Source organism: Stegodyphus dumicola, chromosome 5 (assembly GCF_044657685.1).
Source record: "Stegodyphus dumicola isolate Sdum_Otavi_A_Nest chromosome 5, ASM4465768v1".
In the NCBI taxonomy this organism is placed as follows: Eukaryota; Metazoa; Arthropoda; class Arachnida; order Araneae; family Eresidae; genus Stegodyphus; species Stegodyphus dumicola.
Genome location: NC_140772.1, coordinates 120043213 through 120061319, shown reverse-complemented (window position 1 = coordinate 120061319; position 18107 = coordinate 120043213). Strand labels below are relative to the sequence as shown.

The following is an 18107-nucleotide window of genomic DNA, read 5'->3' as shown; positions in this document are numbered from 1 at the left end:
AAGCTCAGATATGTTAACTTTTTTTAATAACAGTTTTGAAAATCTCATCTGTTGGTCTTCATACTAACTAATACTAAAGGAAAAATATATAGTTCTCAGAGATACCTTGAGTGCGACCCGAAACCGAAATGCCAGAATGGATATTCGCGAATAGACCTTTAGAAATAATGACCCACCACTCCCATTTTCAAGGTCACGCAATCAAAAGTCTTGAAGTCTGGTTGTGAAACTTGCGTTGTTGCTAACTAAAAGTAAATCGTGGTTTCGATGCACGTGGTTTAAACAAAGTGATTGTTCTGCAAACACTTATTGCTCTAATTTCTTAAGCGCACAACGGTCCAGTGTTCATGTCTCGCCGTCAAGGGCAACAGATGACGAAGGAGAACAGGCCGTTGATTCATCCTTCCGTCATTTTCCTGACTTCGATGATGATACGAGTATTTTTTCCTTGCCTTTTTAAAAAAGCTAAAGCTGCCTAAGAGTGCTATACTTCTTTTGTCATCCAAAACATATTTCCAAATTTTCTTTATTGCCATTTTTTCGTCTTCCGTTTACGGCTCCAAAATTACTTCTAACTAGGCAGTACAAGTTTAATTCCTAGCCAAATTATTAATTTGCATTACATTTCCTTCATATTTCAATTGCAATATTTTATTTACTATGTTAAGTGTGTCCTTTAATGTAATAAAACGTGTAATTAAAAAAAGCTGATAATTCTAACATTTGTGAAAATAACTGCGCTAGTAAAAACGAGTTTCGCTTATATTTAAGAATGCATAGCTCTTCTTGATTCTAAAGTCTTACATACGTCTGTTTTATATAATTCTGTTTTACATATGTCTGGTGTCATTCTAACATATATCTGATATAATCGGATTTTTTAAACTGTTACATACATTTAGAGCAATCATACCCGCATTGAAGGACATGTTAAATGAGGATGTAACTTAAATTGCTTTACTATTTTAGATGCCTTTAAAGTTTTTTTGCTGTTATTTCAGTTATGCGCAGTAAATACAGAAATGGTTATAAAATACAAATTCTTTAAATTTTCTTTAAAATATTTCAGCAAAAATTATATTAATATATGCGTTTTTAAAATTAAATCATTGTATTTGCCATCGTGACATATTATGGAACACTCTGTTTCTTAAATATTGCATATTTAAAGAATAAACGACAGAAAATTCGTATTCTTCAAACTTCCACTTGCATTTGATTTATTAATTTTTACTCTCAAGGAAATAATGTTTTATAATTAAATAAATATATACATATGCATGTGTGTGTGTGTGTGTGCATGAAAGTGCGCTTGGTGGTTCAAAAATTTGCAAATATATCTTTACAAAGACCGAATTTATTATAATGTTTATGAAACAGAATATATGTATATAAGGACGGGCAGTTTGCCTTAAAGTAAATAACAAACAACTGTTCCTATTTTTCCCGTTTCTTCTCTCATTTATATAGGAAGTAAATGTTTGAGTTTGCTTTTAATCTAAGAAGGGAATTATAGTACATAATATGTAGTAATCACATTAGAAAAATTAATAAAATTACTTATTGAAATGTAAGAAACCTGTTAATACAATAAAAACAATTGGTCAGAATATCCATCAAGAGAAGAAGCTATTTAATATCTTTTTCATTTTCATATTTAATACCATATTCTGGTTATAATCGTTACATCCGATACTATGTATCTTCTCCTGTTGGTTAAAAAAAGATTTCAATCATATAACCATTTACCTCAGCAAAAGTAACTTTCTCTAAACGTTTAATTTATTTTTACGAAAATCCCATTTTGCTATATGCATTTATTATTTGCATTATTATCATTATTAACGCATTTTAATCTATATATAACTTTTAACAGTTTTATATAAATATAATAGTGATAAGAATTTTATATCTAAATGATACAAGGCAACTTTAATCCTGTAATGAAAACGAAATCAAATCCTAAAGCCATTCATTATGGAATATGAAGTAAAATAAAAAATCCGTTCTACTCGAATTATAAAACGCAATATTTCTTCACCTACTCTATCAGTTTTTCTGCATCATTATATCTAAATTACAATATCACAGAGAACATTACATATAATATATTTATAGATTATTTATACTCTATTTGGTAACATAAAAATCACAGTATTGACCACGTACTTAATGCATGAAACATTACCATTAACAAACAAGTTGCACATTAAAAAGACGTAAATAACAACACGGTAAACATAGATTGTTATGCTGTACAAATAATGCAGTAATGCTGTGCAAGTAAGCAGCTATAAACCCAAAAAAATAGTAAATTTAAAAATTTGACTAATCTAGTTAAAAGGCTAAACATGTATGCAAAAACTTATTCACTTAGTTACTTCATTGGTTTTGTCTAAACATGCAATTTAGCTGTTACTTTTAAGCAAGTAATTCGTGTCTTTTATTTTTAGTTTATTTTAGTATTCAACTGGATTGAGTATACACCTGCTAAAAGTGGCACTTACGTGTATCCTGCTTGGGCAAATGCTGTAGGTTGGGTCATAGCCTTCTTTCCAGTGGCTGTAATTGTCATCATGATGTTCTACAAACTTTGCACTATCACCAAGAGACCATTCCGAGAGGTATGATTCATAATACAAAATTTACGATGTCTTTTGGTTACTAAAGCACACAGTTGTTCAAAACATGGTATATGTACCTTTAAATAGTGCGTTGCTTTGATGTGCATCAAGTGAAGATAGAGATTTCCAAGTTTTAAAATGCCACTAAACTTTTTAAAGATGCCATGTTTCTTCAATCTGGCTGCGTACTGGAAATTAATGCCAGATCCGATCACTTAGTATTCTTATATATTATCACTATAGATGACTTAAACTAACACAAGTTGGAGTGACTGTCAATATTATTTCTATTAATATTCTATATAATATTTCTTTTTCCTTTGTTTCCCTTTTCCCCGCAGACTCTTTGTAATTTAGATATTATGTGAAATGCACTGCAATATTTTTGCGATAACATCTGAAAATGAATTGTGTTTAAAATTATTGTATTATGAATATTTCTTTGTTGTTTAAGAAATCGATCAAAAGCACACATGGTGAACTTTTGCGCTTATTTCACAATACAATACTCTACAGAATATTATTGATGTTAATCTAAACATTTGTTTTTGCCTGCGTCAGACAACTTTACAGGGTAAGTCAGAAATATGGCTACGTATTCCATCGTATTGCGTGATACCTAAGTTGTTTAAAGGAAATGGCACAATGCCATTGAAAAATTAAATACGTACTTAGACTGAAGAATAATGCACAACAATACGAACCAGCTTACTTTATTGGGTGAAACTTTTCTCCATTTCGGACGTTTCTAATGTTTCTGTATTTCCACTAGTTTTTCATTTCCCAAATGTTTTCATCACATTCGCACAATGAATGGCAACAATGCTTATTTAAAAGGAGATTTCTGCAACCTGTTGGACATTCTGGGCCATGAACAGTTACAGCATCGGTGATGACTGCAAACGCAAATGCCCTGTGTTGCAACCTTAACTTGCTCTACTATGTACAACGTCATTTTGGGCATGATAGTATAAACTCGGGTACATAATTCTTATTTTGAAATGAAAACATGAAAGTTCAAATTTAATGCACGTTTTACTATTTCCTTTGAACACTATTTATTTCCAAAGTGTAGCCTTATTTCTAATTCATTCATTATATATGGAGTTTAATAGATTTTTCTCAAACTGTTTCCCCCGAAATAATTCTTCCTATCGTATCAAATCCTTAAAAAAGTCCTTTTTTCTGTCATATTTTATTTACTCGTAAATTGAACATTGCAGTATTATTCCGAGTGAAAATTAGGATTCAAATTTTGCTAAATATTAAACAGTGAGCGAAAACTGCAAACCGAGTACTTTATGAAACTGAAAATAAGCCAGAATGTTTACAACAATAAATCTGAAACTGAAGATGCTAAGCTTAGCATAAAATTAAAAGCTGGTTAAAAACATTCTAGACGAGTATTTAAAATACTTACTCATTAGAACAAAAAGGGAATTTACTGTTTACCTCAATTGTCGTAAAACAAATCTATACCCATTTTATTGTATTTATTTAGCCTCGTTGAAGCATAGTAGGCACCTATTAATGGACATTGTTTTCTTTAATACGTAATATAAATGAATAACTTCGATTACAGTACATCTGTTAATATTCCTTTAAGAATCATGCGAATCAGAATTTCAGATAAGTAAGAGATGTAATTATTAATACTTATTTGTTGAAATTTTACAAACACGTGATTTTCTCTTGTGTTTAGAAAATGAGTCTCCTGATGCAGCCAACAGACGAATGGGGACCACCACCGAAATTAGCCACTTTCAAGACTGGCGATCCTGCCGAAGATACAGTAACCGACTACATCCGCAAGAACTCGTTTGACAATCCTTCCTTTAATGTAACTTATACTTTTGAAACCGCTATATGATAGATAATTCCCGCGAGGAATGGATCGACGTGCTGCTAGGAAGCCGGCGATTCCTCTTCGTGTATTGCGACTAAGATACGTTTCAAAGAAGTGCCACTGTTAACCTGTTGGAAAATGCATCCATAGCGACAGGATCTATGAATGTTATTTATTCTTGAAAGTCAGTCAACGAGCGTGTGATACTAAAAATATTTGAATTCAAAAACAGATTTTATGCTCGTTTTTGTTTTTGATTTATATTTTTTTGTTTATGTAAATTATCATTGTACTTCACTGGACATTGCTTTTTTCAACAGCATATTCTGTTTTCCATTTTGTATAGATATCAAAGAAATGTTCCTTTGTACTATAAAAAGCATTACATTTTAAACACATGGTTATAGTTAACATACATGTTAAAGTTATATGTACAGAACTATAAATTTTTAATATCTCAGATACTTCACATTCCATGAGTGAGACTTTATTTTTCAGTATTTTTATACAAAAGCAGCATCTTTATCTTATTATTTATTACAATGGAGTAACATTATGTAAGAAACATCGCCTATAAATGTCTTTATTTTAATGCAGTTATTCATTAAAAAGCGAAAGCAAAATTTGAAAAGTGAGTTGCCGTGAATATTTAGATTATCTAAAAATTATCCTTTGTTAAAAACAATGTTGTCGCTTCCAAATTTATTTTTGATTGTTTATCGATTTTTGTTCCTGTTTTAGTATTTAATAAATAAGGCATTTAATTAAATGCGTATTTTCTGCAGTTTTTGAATTTTTTATCGAGTTTTTATACTTAAGAAACATTTACTCTTCTGTATTAGCACAAATATTTAACTGCACATAATTTTAAATTCATTTGAAAATATTCTTGTTTCTCATATGAAAGAGAGGTATACATATCTCAAGACACTTCTGAGGCATTGTCATTTTGTAATATAACTTGAAAACGCAAATTAAAGGAATTTAAATTTTATTCATCGATCATTTAAAGTTATAATAATGCATTTAGTAATACTTAATGAAATAAAAAGTTATGTTACATTTTGTGGCAGTGAAAAAAGATTTCTTGGCTTATATATTAATATCGAAACGTAACTTATTTATTTTTATTGAATTATATTATACGAACTTTAAAGTAGGCTTTTCTGACACAGAAGAGAGAATATTCAGGTTTTGGGCTAATATTTTTTTTTTTTTTTTTTTTTTACATTCCTCTCTATTTTAAAAATGCTGTGTGAATTTAAATCATAATTTATGTGATTACTAATTAAAATACTCTTTATGTGAAATATTATAGGCAAATACTTTGTAATGCTATTTTTTTCCCTTGAAATGAATGAGCCTTTCTTGAATTTAATAATATGCTTTCTCTGAATTTTTTTTACAGATTGATAAGACTATTACTAAATAGCATAATCTCAACAAATAAACATAGTATTATTTATTCCATTTAGATATTTAAAAATACGAGTTTATATTTGGATTCTAATGTCTTTTATTACTTGTTAATGTTTCTATTACAAACCATTCATGATATTAAATAATTTGGAGCAATTAAAGATGTCTCAGAAATCTGCATCTACATTTTTTTTTACTTCAATAAAATTTAGGAGGGCTCAGATGCGTAGTTTTAACCTATTTTTTTAATTAATATTTCCACCATTTCTTATTCTAAATACTTAAAAGCCAAATACTTTCTCAAAACGTTAGTACGCATAATATACTTTTCTGCTCGATTAAAATGAGGCATAAGTGTTTCATGTCTCGTGTACGATTAGATGATAAAAATGAACAACTGATTTTAACTGTTTATGTATCGTTTCTAAAGTAAGCTTCTGTTTGAAATTTGACTTGATCACATGAATTATTTCAATCTACCTCCATGTCGTCCTAAGATCTGTTTTTACAGTTTTAAGATTATTATATCTGTTTTTACCTTACTACTTATTATTTTAGGTATTCATCGCAAACTATTAAATAATTCGGATATCATGCCAAAACTGCGTTATTTTGTTTTTATTTTCAGCCTTGCTTTAAATTTTTGTTAAGTAAAAAAATTTTCTTTCTACTGTAATTTTTCAGACTTTAATAATTGATTTGTGCTAAACGTTTTATGCTATTAATTAATTAAATAAATAAAAATAATAGTTTTTAATACAATTTTCATTTCATAAATCTTAGAAACTGCAGCCTTGAATATCTCAGATTAACTAAAAAAAACTTATTGTTAATTCTCAGAATGCAACTATTATATCTATTATTTGATTTTCATATCAATCTTATACCATCAATTTCCGCCACAAAGCCATTTTATTTTCTTTATACAGGAATTTCTCATAGATATGTACCTGGACCTGTCTAAACGAATATGCGTATAGGTTATATAATAGCTGTACCTTCTCAGACTGTTTTTTAAGTCAAGAAGTTTTGTTTATTTTCAAAATAGAAAGAACATCAGTAGACTATTTATAATGTTTTGCAGTCATCTCGAAGAAAGACAATTACATTGTGTTTTACAGATATAATTTTCAGTGAAATATCCACAGTGTACTGACTAATAATAATAAATTTCTAGTTCTAATAATCTCAGAATTAATACAAAAAATTGATTTTTTGAAACACGTAAAATCTGTATGTGCCTCTTTTCAAAAGGTTGGAGTGAAAGGATATGAAAATGAGAAAACGATTAAGTGTGAAAAAGTACACGTAACAAAAAATAACGTTATAAATAATCGACATTTATTACTGTCAATATGAATACAACACACTGAAAACCTTTTTTGTTTTAAAAATAAATCGTGCATTAATTTTTGCATCCTAACAGAAATTTTCCTGCTTTAAACATACATTTTGATACCTTTGAGTTCCATTTGGAACAAGAAAAACTTCTGAATTTTTTCGTAAAGTTTCATATGTTGCGGCGAAGCTCAACACCATCTCTTTTGCATCTTAAAGTTCCTTCTCTATATTTCTGGATGAGCAAAAGTGAACTCACTACAAAACCTCTGAAAAATAAAAAGATACAATGTAATAAAAACAAAAATAAATGTATTGCGATGAGCTAACATTCGGAAAAAATACTAATAATGTTATTGCATTACTGTGCTGCCCGATTTATTGTTCAAAGAGATGGTAACTCAAATAGGCAAGTGTTTTACTTCAAATTTTTTTCTTAAATTATTCCTCAGGAATAAAATATCCCGAGGTAAGAAGATATTCGGGGAGCAATAGATGAGGGCTAAAATAAAATTTATACAAAACTTTATGCGAAATCAAAAATGGCGAACGATAGATAGAGGTTCTACTGTAGATACTTTTCTTAATTGCTATAAAAGTATGTAGAATGTTATATAAAATGAAAGATATGTCCAACCACTAACATTTATAAATGAGGTACCTGTTTAGTGAGGTAATAAAATTGAAATTCAAAATACATTGAAACTAATTTTCAATAAATATTCAGTAGGCTGCAGTTATATGAATTATATAAAATTCCATGAAAGTAGAATAAAAGAGAAACGCGTCAATGTGACAATCAAAATTGCAATAAAAACCTTGTATTTAGCGTTAACCTTGTATTTAGCGTATGTTAAAACACTCAATCGATTTCGAGGGCAGCTAAAGGTCCCTCCTCATCAGGAGAATGAAATTATTAGAAAGGGGAAAAAAAGAAAGAAAAATAAAGCATCAGCAAAGGAGTCTCAGAAACACGTAGTCGTTATCAGAACTGCACATGGTCGGAACCGGATTTTGAATCAGAGTTACACTGGCCGCCTACTTTTACTGAGTCAGGCTATCTGATCAAACATATAACACATAGAATAAAACGGGGGAAAAAAATCAGCGAAGTCAAAAAATAGGGAGCGAGGCGCAACTTACGCACCACGTCTGAACCTGGAATACCCTCGTAAAAGTAGGCGGCCAGTGTAACAAAATCTGATAACGACCACGTGTTTCTGAGACTCCTTTGCCGATGCTTTATTTTTCCTTTTCCCCCTGTCTAGTAATTTCGTCTTCATCTTCGTTCTCCTGATGAGGAGGGATCTTTAGCTGCCCTCGAAATCGATTGAGTGTTTTAATATATGTAAGCTAAATACAAGGTTGTTATTGCGATTTTGATTCCGTAAAAATGTTGGAAGAATGAATGCCGATCATTTATTTTAAAGCGGTAACTTTCAGATCGATTATATTTCTTAGGATTTCAGATTTCTGAGACATTTCGTGTAATAACCTCGCATATCCGAACGTATATTGAATTCATATTTTTTCGACGTACTCTGCATATACTTTACTATTTCTTGAAACAAAGAATATGAAAATATTATTTACATCTATTACATAAAAATATGCATTCATATATGATGATGATGTTATGATACTAAAGGAAACTTTACTGCTAAAAGTTAGAGCTCAATGCTTTATAAAAAATTACCATATCTCGTAAGATAAATTTATTTTATGTTACCTTTGTTATCTTATTCTATGAATTTAACAATCAAACCGAGCTTTATTAAAAGTTATTCTTTCTAGGAGTAAGATACGGATAATGAGCTTTTAAGCAAATGTTTTATAATTCAATGCTATTAGGAATTAACAAAATTATACTTCTTTTTTAGGAAGAAGGTTTACAAAGTGGATAGTGAAATAAAAAATTATTACATATATATATTTTTATATGGGCTGAATAGTAAAATTTGTAATCATAGGTCAAGTGCTTCCACAGAAGACAAAAATTATCACTAAAATCTGTTCTTGCATATGGTAGAAGTTTTAAGTCTGCGTCATCAAAGGCATAGTGAATAAAGTTTTCTTTTAGTTAAAATTAAGCACTCGTTAACAACTCTTTCCACTAAACTATGCGCTTTCGCTACTATTCTGAATGTTGTAAATAAGGCATGCATTTGAATCGCCCATAAACTCGGAACATCAAAACTTTTATGATATTGGTTAGGATCGTTGAATTCAAAAGTAACCCTTAAACTTACGTACTTTCATATAATTTTATTATTTATTATTTTATTATATTCTATTAGTTATATGCTTAAAATTACGAATTATTATAATTATATTTAAATTAAAATTATGAACTATTATAATATTATAACTGGCAAACACATATGATGTAATTCGAAGCAGGAATTTAGTTCATTTTTAAAAGCTATTACTGAAATTTTAAATTTAAGTTACTATAAATGCAATTAAAGTACGTTAAGTAAATTCAAATAACATAATCATGACCTAAGTTTTTTTGAAACATTGAAACTCGTAACACTTAAATAAATTTGAAACCAAACCCTATCTGATGACAATCGACAATAAGAAAGTTATTTTATGTATGGATATCTTTTCAGGTGAAACATATATGGAAAAAATATTAAGAGATGACTAAAAAAATAAGTGAATATTCATGTAACAGAGGTTTATTAGTATGGATTATTCAAATTCCTGCTCCTTGTAGTGATATGTTATTTATATGTGCAAAAGTTCTACCCATTTTTAAGCGGGAAAAAGAAATCAGAGAGCACTAAATATATATATTACTTCTTGCCATCTACTTGTTAACAGGTGTATCCTACACCGATCAAACTTCTTTGGTCTAGAGGTAAAAAGATAAAAATATCGAAATGCTGTTTTCACGTTCTTTACATTATCGAAGATTTCGAGAATGAAAATGGTCTATCATGAACAGATGAGATGGTTGTTGTAGTTGCTTATCCTTTAAAAGTCCATTGACCCTATGAAAGTCGAGAATAAGAACGGGACGGGAAACTATGTCCTCTCTTAAGAGGTCTAAACAATCCAAGATTATATCTAACCAAAGCCTGGTGTCACTGGCATTTGGTGCAGGCGTCAAAGACTTTCCTGTCTTCATATAAAGAGAGCACTTGATATAGTGACTTATATATGACTTGCCAGTCGTGAAAGCGCAGTTCGCAAATCTTTCCTTCATTTAAGGTTTAGAGCCATTCCCGGCCCACTACCCAGATACCAGTGATGGGTGGGGGTGCCAACCACTCCACTACATTTTGTGAGTATTGCTGGGAGAATAGCTCCAAAAAATTACGGTTGAAGGATGAGGGAGTAAAATGAGTACAACCCTTATTTGTTATTTTTTTCGCTAGTTTATTGCCGTAAATGTCTACGTGAGATTTAACTCACTGTAGATGGACATCATGGAGCAGCCAAATTAGTTTTAACTTTTGTAGGATGGAAACGCTCATTTTATCTTCCACTGTCGTTTCAAGTCAGTTGCTGTTAATTTGCTTCTGAAAAACTAACAGCAATCCGTGTTACGTTGGCAAAAATGTCTCAATATGAATTCCACTGCCTAAATTATCAGCAGTTTTGCTACAACCAGTTAAAATCTTGATGGTACATTTTGGTATGTTGTGTATGATTTCCAAGGTCAACTATTTGAGGTGATCGATGAAAAAATCTTTGTAACAGGAGAGGAAAGAGTAAAACGAAATTGAACAATCCAGTATCCCTCCGAGGAGGCAAGCAATAATGTAGAGAGTCACAATAAGGTAAGTGCTGAGACATGATTTAACTGAAAGGGGATGGTCGTTTAGAAAAACAGGCAAAGGGTGTATATTAATATACATTCCTGGATGGGTGAATATTTTCCATTCAAAGGTCCAATAATTTTTATTGAGTAATTAAAACAATATGAGGTCTAGCATTATCTTGGTGAAAGATAAATGGCTTTGGGATTGAAGAATGAAAGCTGATTAATTGCCGGTTCCCTTCAGTGTCTGTCCAATTGTAAACAATAGAAGTCAGCATTTATTGTTCGGTTACATTCTAGTATACTATCGCTTGATACCTAAAAGTACTTTTGGGATGCAGTCTTTCTCTCGAGGTTAACCATACAGTTCTGTAATTCAGCACACAAATACGATAACTATTTTTTATCTTTCACTGCAGTTCGTTCCGAAAAGAATTTTTCGCTTCTGTAACGATAAACCTGATAAGCACAGTTATTGAATATATTCTCTCGTTGCTTTTCAAAAAACTGGTTGGAACTCATTGATCGAATTTCTTGATTAATTTAGCTATATGCACCCGTCTTTTTACAATTGTTATGTGTACCGAGAATGTTTTCTAGTTTGTGGAGATTAAATATGATTAATTTTTATGGTATGCTCTAGGATTTCATCGGAAACCACAGATGAACATCCAGTATGTCACTAGCCTGTACATCTTTCTTCATCTTAGAATATCTGAAACAGATATATATCTTAGCAAAAACTGCATCCTCTTCTTACGTCTTAGAAATACTACGCCAAGCTGCGGATTCCATATTGCATTTGTTTAAGTCGTACAGTAAACAGTAAGATACTTATTGCGGTTCTCCATTTTTACCCATTAAGCGCATGATCTCTAGTGATTGATATGAGTGCCTTTATAGGCTTTACTGCTCCACCTTTTGTTGGTAAAAGGTACTATTCACTGGGGGGCTATCTTCGAAGTAAGTTATCAGATCACATTCTGCATCCAAAAAACGGGTAGAACTTTTACACGTGCCCCTCTGATACCTTTAAATATGTTCTAATAACAATTTTAAGAGGGAACGTGGACATTAAATATTAAAAAAATTAATAAAACAATATTCTTTGCAGCAAAATTTATTCATTTCCCTTACCAGCTCGTACTTTCCTTTGCGTTTTGCGTTTAAATATATATGCAAATGTAACTTATAGTAAACGTATGCGTTTTATGAATCAAAAACTGTTTCACAACAAGCTTAGTAATATACAATATTCTTTGATCTAAATTAGATATTTTTATGGCATTATTGTACTTTATACTATTTTACTTGATATTATACAAGACTTTAATTTTAGCCCTTCAATTTCTGAATTTTACATTTGATAGCATAAATTCATAACAATGGAAACTGTGTCTTTGTGTTCATCTATTTTGAAAAGTATGCTGTTCACAAAAAATATTTCGTTTCGAATTTCGTAAAAAATATTCTAAATATTTATACATGTAATTTTGTGTTGCACATGACCTGTATATTTTATTTGTATGAGCAGCATAGTTATAAAAATAAACAAATAATCTTTAGGATACTAATGACAGGTTTTAAATGTATACTTACGATATATAGAAAAATAATACCATTATCTATCATAATTTACTAACCCATAAATTGTTGAAAAGTTGTTAATATCTTAAAAGTATCATTGAAAGTTATAAAATTTGCCTACGTATCTACATGTTTAAGAAAAGAAAGCGTTGATTTAAATTAATATGTATATTTAAAAAATATCTTTAACAAGTCGATTAAATGATTTTGAATGTTTTAAAAAAAGAAGCGTTAATTTAAATGAAGTGTGCTTAAAGATTGTTTATCAACTTTCTTTTCAGGTTCAAAAAAGGGTATTATGAGTAATAAAAAGTAAGATGAATAAAAGGAATGATGAATAATATTCACCATAATTATTATAAAATATAACTGATTAGTTGAATTTGCAATTCATTGCATTATAAATACTAACCCGAACATCTTCTTTTGACTTGTTTGATTGTAATGTTTTGTATATTAAATTTCCCTTTATGAGCTTGAAATATTATGGATATATTTAAAATCTAAATGAAGTTATTTGTCAAGTAAAAATATTTTATTAGCAACAACGCTTTTCTCTTGTTGATACACTGAAGAAAGAAAATTCATTTTTTTTTACTTGCCATGTACATCATTGTATTTTAAAACTTATGTTATCAGCACCTTACTGCTGGACTTAAATTTAATTAGTAAATATCATGATTTACTTACTATTTATTTATTTTTTATATAATTTAAGCCTGAGACCAGAATCAAAACAAATAATTGCAGAATATTACGTGTATTACTATAAATGCTCATTAGCATTAAATAGGGCTGTGTTAAAACTAAATCTTGAAGATTATGTTTAAAAGTATTTAGGTAACAAATGATTTAGGCATTAAAAACTATATACTCAGCTTGGAAGCTCTAGTAAACTCATTTGTGACACCTTTTGTAACTATTCTGCTTTTCAAAAAGTGTATAGTTATACTAAGTATGTATAATCTATTTGTATAGAATATATATATGGAGAATATGTATAGTTATTTGCCATTACTGATGTTCACTAAATGTGTGAGACGTCCGTAACATTTCACTAACGATGCCCGGATATTTCTGCTATTGATAATCCATTCTGACTGAAATAGTTATATTCAAGCACCCTTCACGGAACAACTAAATTTACTGCAAAATAAATTATGCATTTTGAAAATGAAGTAAATTGACGAAACTAGCTAATTTCTGTTGAGGCTATGATAAGCATCGTAACTCCGTGTTAAAAGCTCTCCTAAAAAATGGTTTCATTTTCAGTTACATTCAACAAAGGAGTAATACATTAGGGAATATTTAAGGATTAGAAATGCTATGTAAATCAAGAGGGTGAGGAAATGCCTGAAAAATGTGGTTTATTTAGAAAGAAATCGTACTAAACAAAAATGTAATAAACAGTTGTACCCAGTTTGTCTAACTGAAAACATAAAAGGTATGATAACACTTAGTTAGAAAATGAGAAAATAAGACTTAACAAATATTGTCGGCGGTATACTATAAATGTATACGAAAGATACTAAGTAGAATAAAATGTAAAAATTAGGCTTAGAAAAGAAGAGAGAAAGCTAAGGATTCTGAATTTGAAACAGCTTTATTTAAGGAATGCGAAATTAAAACTTTCGGAACTTACTCTTGAAATAAGTAACAGAGCGTAGGATTAGACAAGTGATATGAAAATAACGATCGTTGCTTTGAAGTGTTCATAATAATCCGGGCATCGTTTTGTATGTAATATAACACTTGCATTTGGCAAAATGTACATTTTAAGAACTTGAATAATAGAAATTGGGATAGACGTTTAGATCTCTGTAAGATGAATGTGATTTTGTTATAAAAATTTCTAAAGTATAAAAAAAAAATGTATAGAGTCTATAGATTGTAGAAGTTTATATTTAGAATTCCAGCTCCTTAGTACGTGAATTATCGCCACTAAAGAAATATTTGTCTTAAACATTAATTTAACTTTCCTTTAAATAATTAGTGTTCGAAAATAATGTATTTAATTTATTAAAATTAAAATTTTGCTGTAAACTTTAAGGAATATAAGCCCAAATCTCATATCAATGTAAAAAGGAAAAAAAAACGTCATGTATTACTTTATAGCCCGATAATACTTACTCGTTATAAAATCATCAGCAAATAGATTAATATTAGAAACATAATGTCCAATTTGGTGTTAATTAAAATTGCTCAATGTAATGGTATGAAATAATTTTAGGTTATTTAAAATCAACGGAAAATTAAAAATAACAACTTATGCCTGCAAATTGTCCTACCTGAAATTTATGTTTTATAACATTATTATTTTAAGCTCTAAATGACAAATATTTGACCAAAAATATGTTGCTCATTATTTAAGAAATGCGAAAACGCACAGATAATTCAAACATCGAAATCCATAATACATGAAATGTAGGTTTATCAGAAATGTCTGACAATAGAACTGCGGCTGTATTACTACAGATTTTATATCTGGAAAAGTTAGCTCAATGATAAATCACTGGTACTGTGAATTTTTTCCCTTTCTATGGGGGAGACAAATATTATATGTTACATCATGAAATGGATCTGTCAAACATGTTTTTGGTATGCTGAATAATAAAAATGCTTTTAAATCTGTGTTTTACCATAAAGCGGATTATAGAGCATTAGTTTTTAAATCTTATATGAAACAGATAATTCTAAACTAAAAGGTTAGCAAATTTGTCGTTTTCAATACATTCGAAAAAATAAAAAAAATATTTTGAACATACTTAAAATCTCAGTTGATTATTTTAAAATCAATACGTTAATTTATGTAAAATATTCTACCTTTATTCTTAGATGAAAAGATAGAATACAAAGGATGCAATAGAATGGTGAAGTTTCAAAAGTTAACAACAAAATTTATTCCTCTCCCTTACTTTGTCACAACTTACACTATCAGCAGGGGACTGACTAATTGTTCAAGTTTTCTTATACACTACTAGTGTTTCGCTTTTGATGCTAATTGAATTGAAGAACAACAGTTCTTAAAATGACGTCGCAACATTAGGAAGCATTCTATAAACAATATTTTTAAATTTCCACATCTACAATTACAGTGCATCATGAGCTTCGCTCAGAATTTAAAAGGCACACAGCAATATGACTTTACAAGAGTTCATACTTTTTGTGGAATATCGTGCAAGAAATTTCCCTATTCACTTTCCTAAAGCAACTGTGATTAGTGACTCATTTCTGGATTTGCTATAAAAGTGGTAGTTACCACAACTAAATACCGGGTGTAAGAATTGATTCCTACAACATGATAGAGCTTCCCGCACCCATTTTCACAGAATTGGGGAAGTGTTTTTCAGTTTATCTTCCTCTATAATGCTGGATCAGACTTCCCGCAGAGATGGAGACAATGAAATATTTCTTTCGCCATCCCGTTTACTGGTTCTGACATCATGAGATATTGTTCTTTGAGAATTTGTTAAAAACAGTACTTGTGTGCCATCAAAGCCCGTACCTATCTTATAATTTTACTGCGTAATTAATATCCACGTAATACATATACTGTAACCGTTACAGATATGCTGCACCGAGTTTACTTTGTTTACCACATTACACTGAGCTTACTTTGAATTTATTCACCATATGAATGTGAATCGTGTTATTCAGAGTGCACACATTGAAAGATTGAAATCAACGTATGAAAAACCTGAATAGTTCCCGTTGTTAATGATGTATACTGTATCTCTTTAAAATGAAAAATAAATTTATTACTAAATATTGAAACTACACCATTTTTTCCCTAGTATATCTCAAAGATTTCCTTGGCTGTATTTTATTGTTTACATTATAAATCGGGAATTAATAAAAAATCAAAAACATTTAGACTAATATGTATATACAGTTAGTCAGCCATTATTAAAGAAGATTCACTAATTAATGAGATCACAATTGTAAATTCTGCTTACTTGTTGATGTTTTAAAATGTATGTTAAAAGATATACGTGTTAGAAGATTTAAAATATTTACGTTCCATCATATTAGAAAGCTACAAACTCTTTCTTGATTTCAGGATTTAATTCTTTTTTCTTTCACATATTCGATTGCTTAGGCAAAGAGAAAGATATATTGCATCTTATTAATATTAAATTTACTTTGATTAAAAAATACCGAAATGGTGTTAATTTGATTTTTAGTTTATTGGAATCTGTACTTAAATGCTGTAATTAATTCATCTAAAATGGAATAACGCAGATGATATACAAATTACAGTTAATTGTAAATTATAGATAAGGTAAACAAGCAAAATGAACTATGCATTATTTTAATTTAAAAGCCACTATTAACATATTATAAAAGTTCATTGCAGTTTGAAACTGGATGAAAAAAGAACAATATTCTGTATAATGTGTACTTTTAAGAATATTTGCTAAATTTGAAATAATAGTAACAATAAAAGTAATAATGAAAAATAAACAGCAAAATTTAAGAATGCTGTTGGATCTTTCATACAGCTTATAATCCTATCAAAACATCTCTAATCCAAATTCCGGATGTTCTACAAACTAATGTAATTTTATACAAGCTAATGTATAATATAAAGTAATATACATAATATTGTTAACTAGAAACACTTCGTCCAAAAATGCTCATATCATTCTCTAAAACTCATTAAATTCTGTTAATCGGACAATTTAAATCATTCCACTGATCGCATAATATTAATTTTTGAACTAAATAATAAGATGGGAATTAGTATTTACTTCAAATGTAACTAATTTAAACCTAAATGCACGTGTTTAAAATATCTGAAGTTATAGGTATGCACATCCTTACAGAAAAAGTAGTATCCTGTACATACCTTATTAAAACCACATAGATATTCATATCATAGAAATGAAATTTTCGGACAGTCACTGAATAATAGAATAAAATAGAATCTTGTACCTTAATAAGTACACCTAGCAAAGAAATAATTCCATCTTTTTTTTAATAACATTTTGTCTTTCAGTTCAAAATAGTTCCTGTGTATTTATAATCATTGTATTAAGTCACTGGGAAGGGTAGGCTATTGTACATTTTGAATATGTTGTTTTATTTGCTGTACAGTATATAATGTAATTCACTCAGAAGCTGGATTTGAAATAAATATTTGGTTTTTAGACATTGTCATTTGTTATTCATTTGGGTCTTGTTTTATTAGAAGATTTTTATAAGTATAAATGCATTCAATTGAATAGTACATCATATGTGTTAATGAACTTAACCTTTCCAGCCACTAGTTTTAATAAAATAACCAGTCGGTTACATTAAAGATTAATTTTGAATTTCCTTCATTATGGTTCCCTGTGGCTTAAACATGAGATCTGAAAATTGGAATTATAATAAAAAGTACAGTAAAAATTTGCGGACAATTTCCCCTCTTTTCTGATGTTCAAAATATCCATTTCTCCTGCATGTCATCGCTACATTTGTAAAAGCTGCAAATCATTAATCATGCAGCTAATCTGCCAAACTGATATTCTGTGTTCTA

General features: G+C 29.5%; 1 protein-coding gene across 3 annotated transcripts in view; it reads left to right on the top strand.

Moving 5' to 3' along the window:
* LOC118190582 (sodium-dependent proline transporter-like) overlaps positions 1-17738 on the top strand; it is a 258842-nt gene extending 241104 nt beyond the window's left edge. For all 3 annotated transcript variants that reach the window (XM_085816989.1, XM_035361343.2, XM_035361336.2), the window contains 2 exons: positions 2454-2624; positions 4327-17738. In XM_085816989.1, the coding sequence (XP_085673115.1) occupies positions 2454-2624; positions 4327-4494 (339 nt within the window). In that variant the 3' untranslated portion in view covers positions 4495-17738. The remainder of the gene's footprint in view (positions 1-2453; positions 2625-4326) is intronic.
* The last annotated feature ends 369 nt before the right edge of the window (positions 17739-18107 follow it).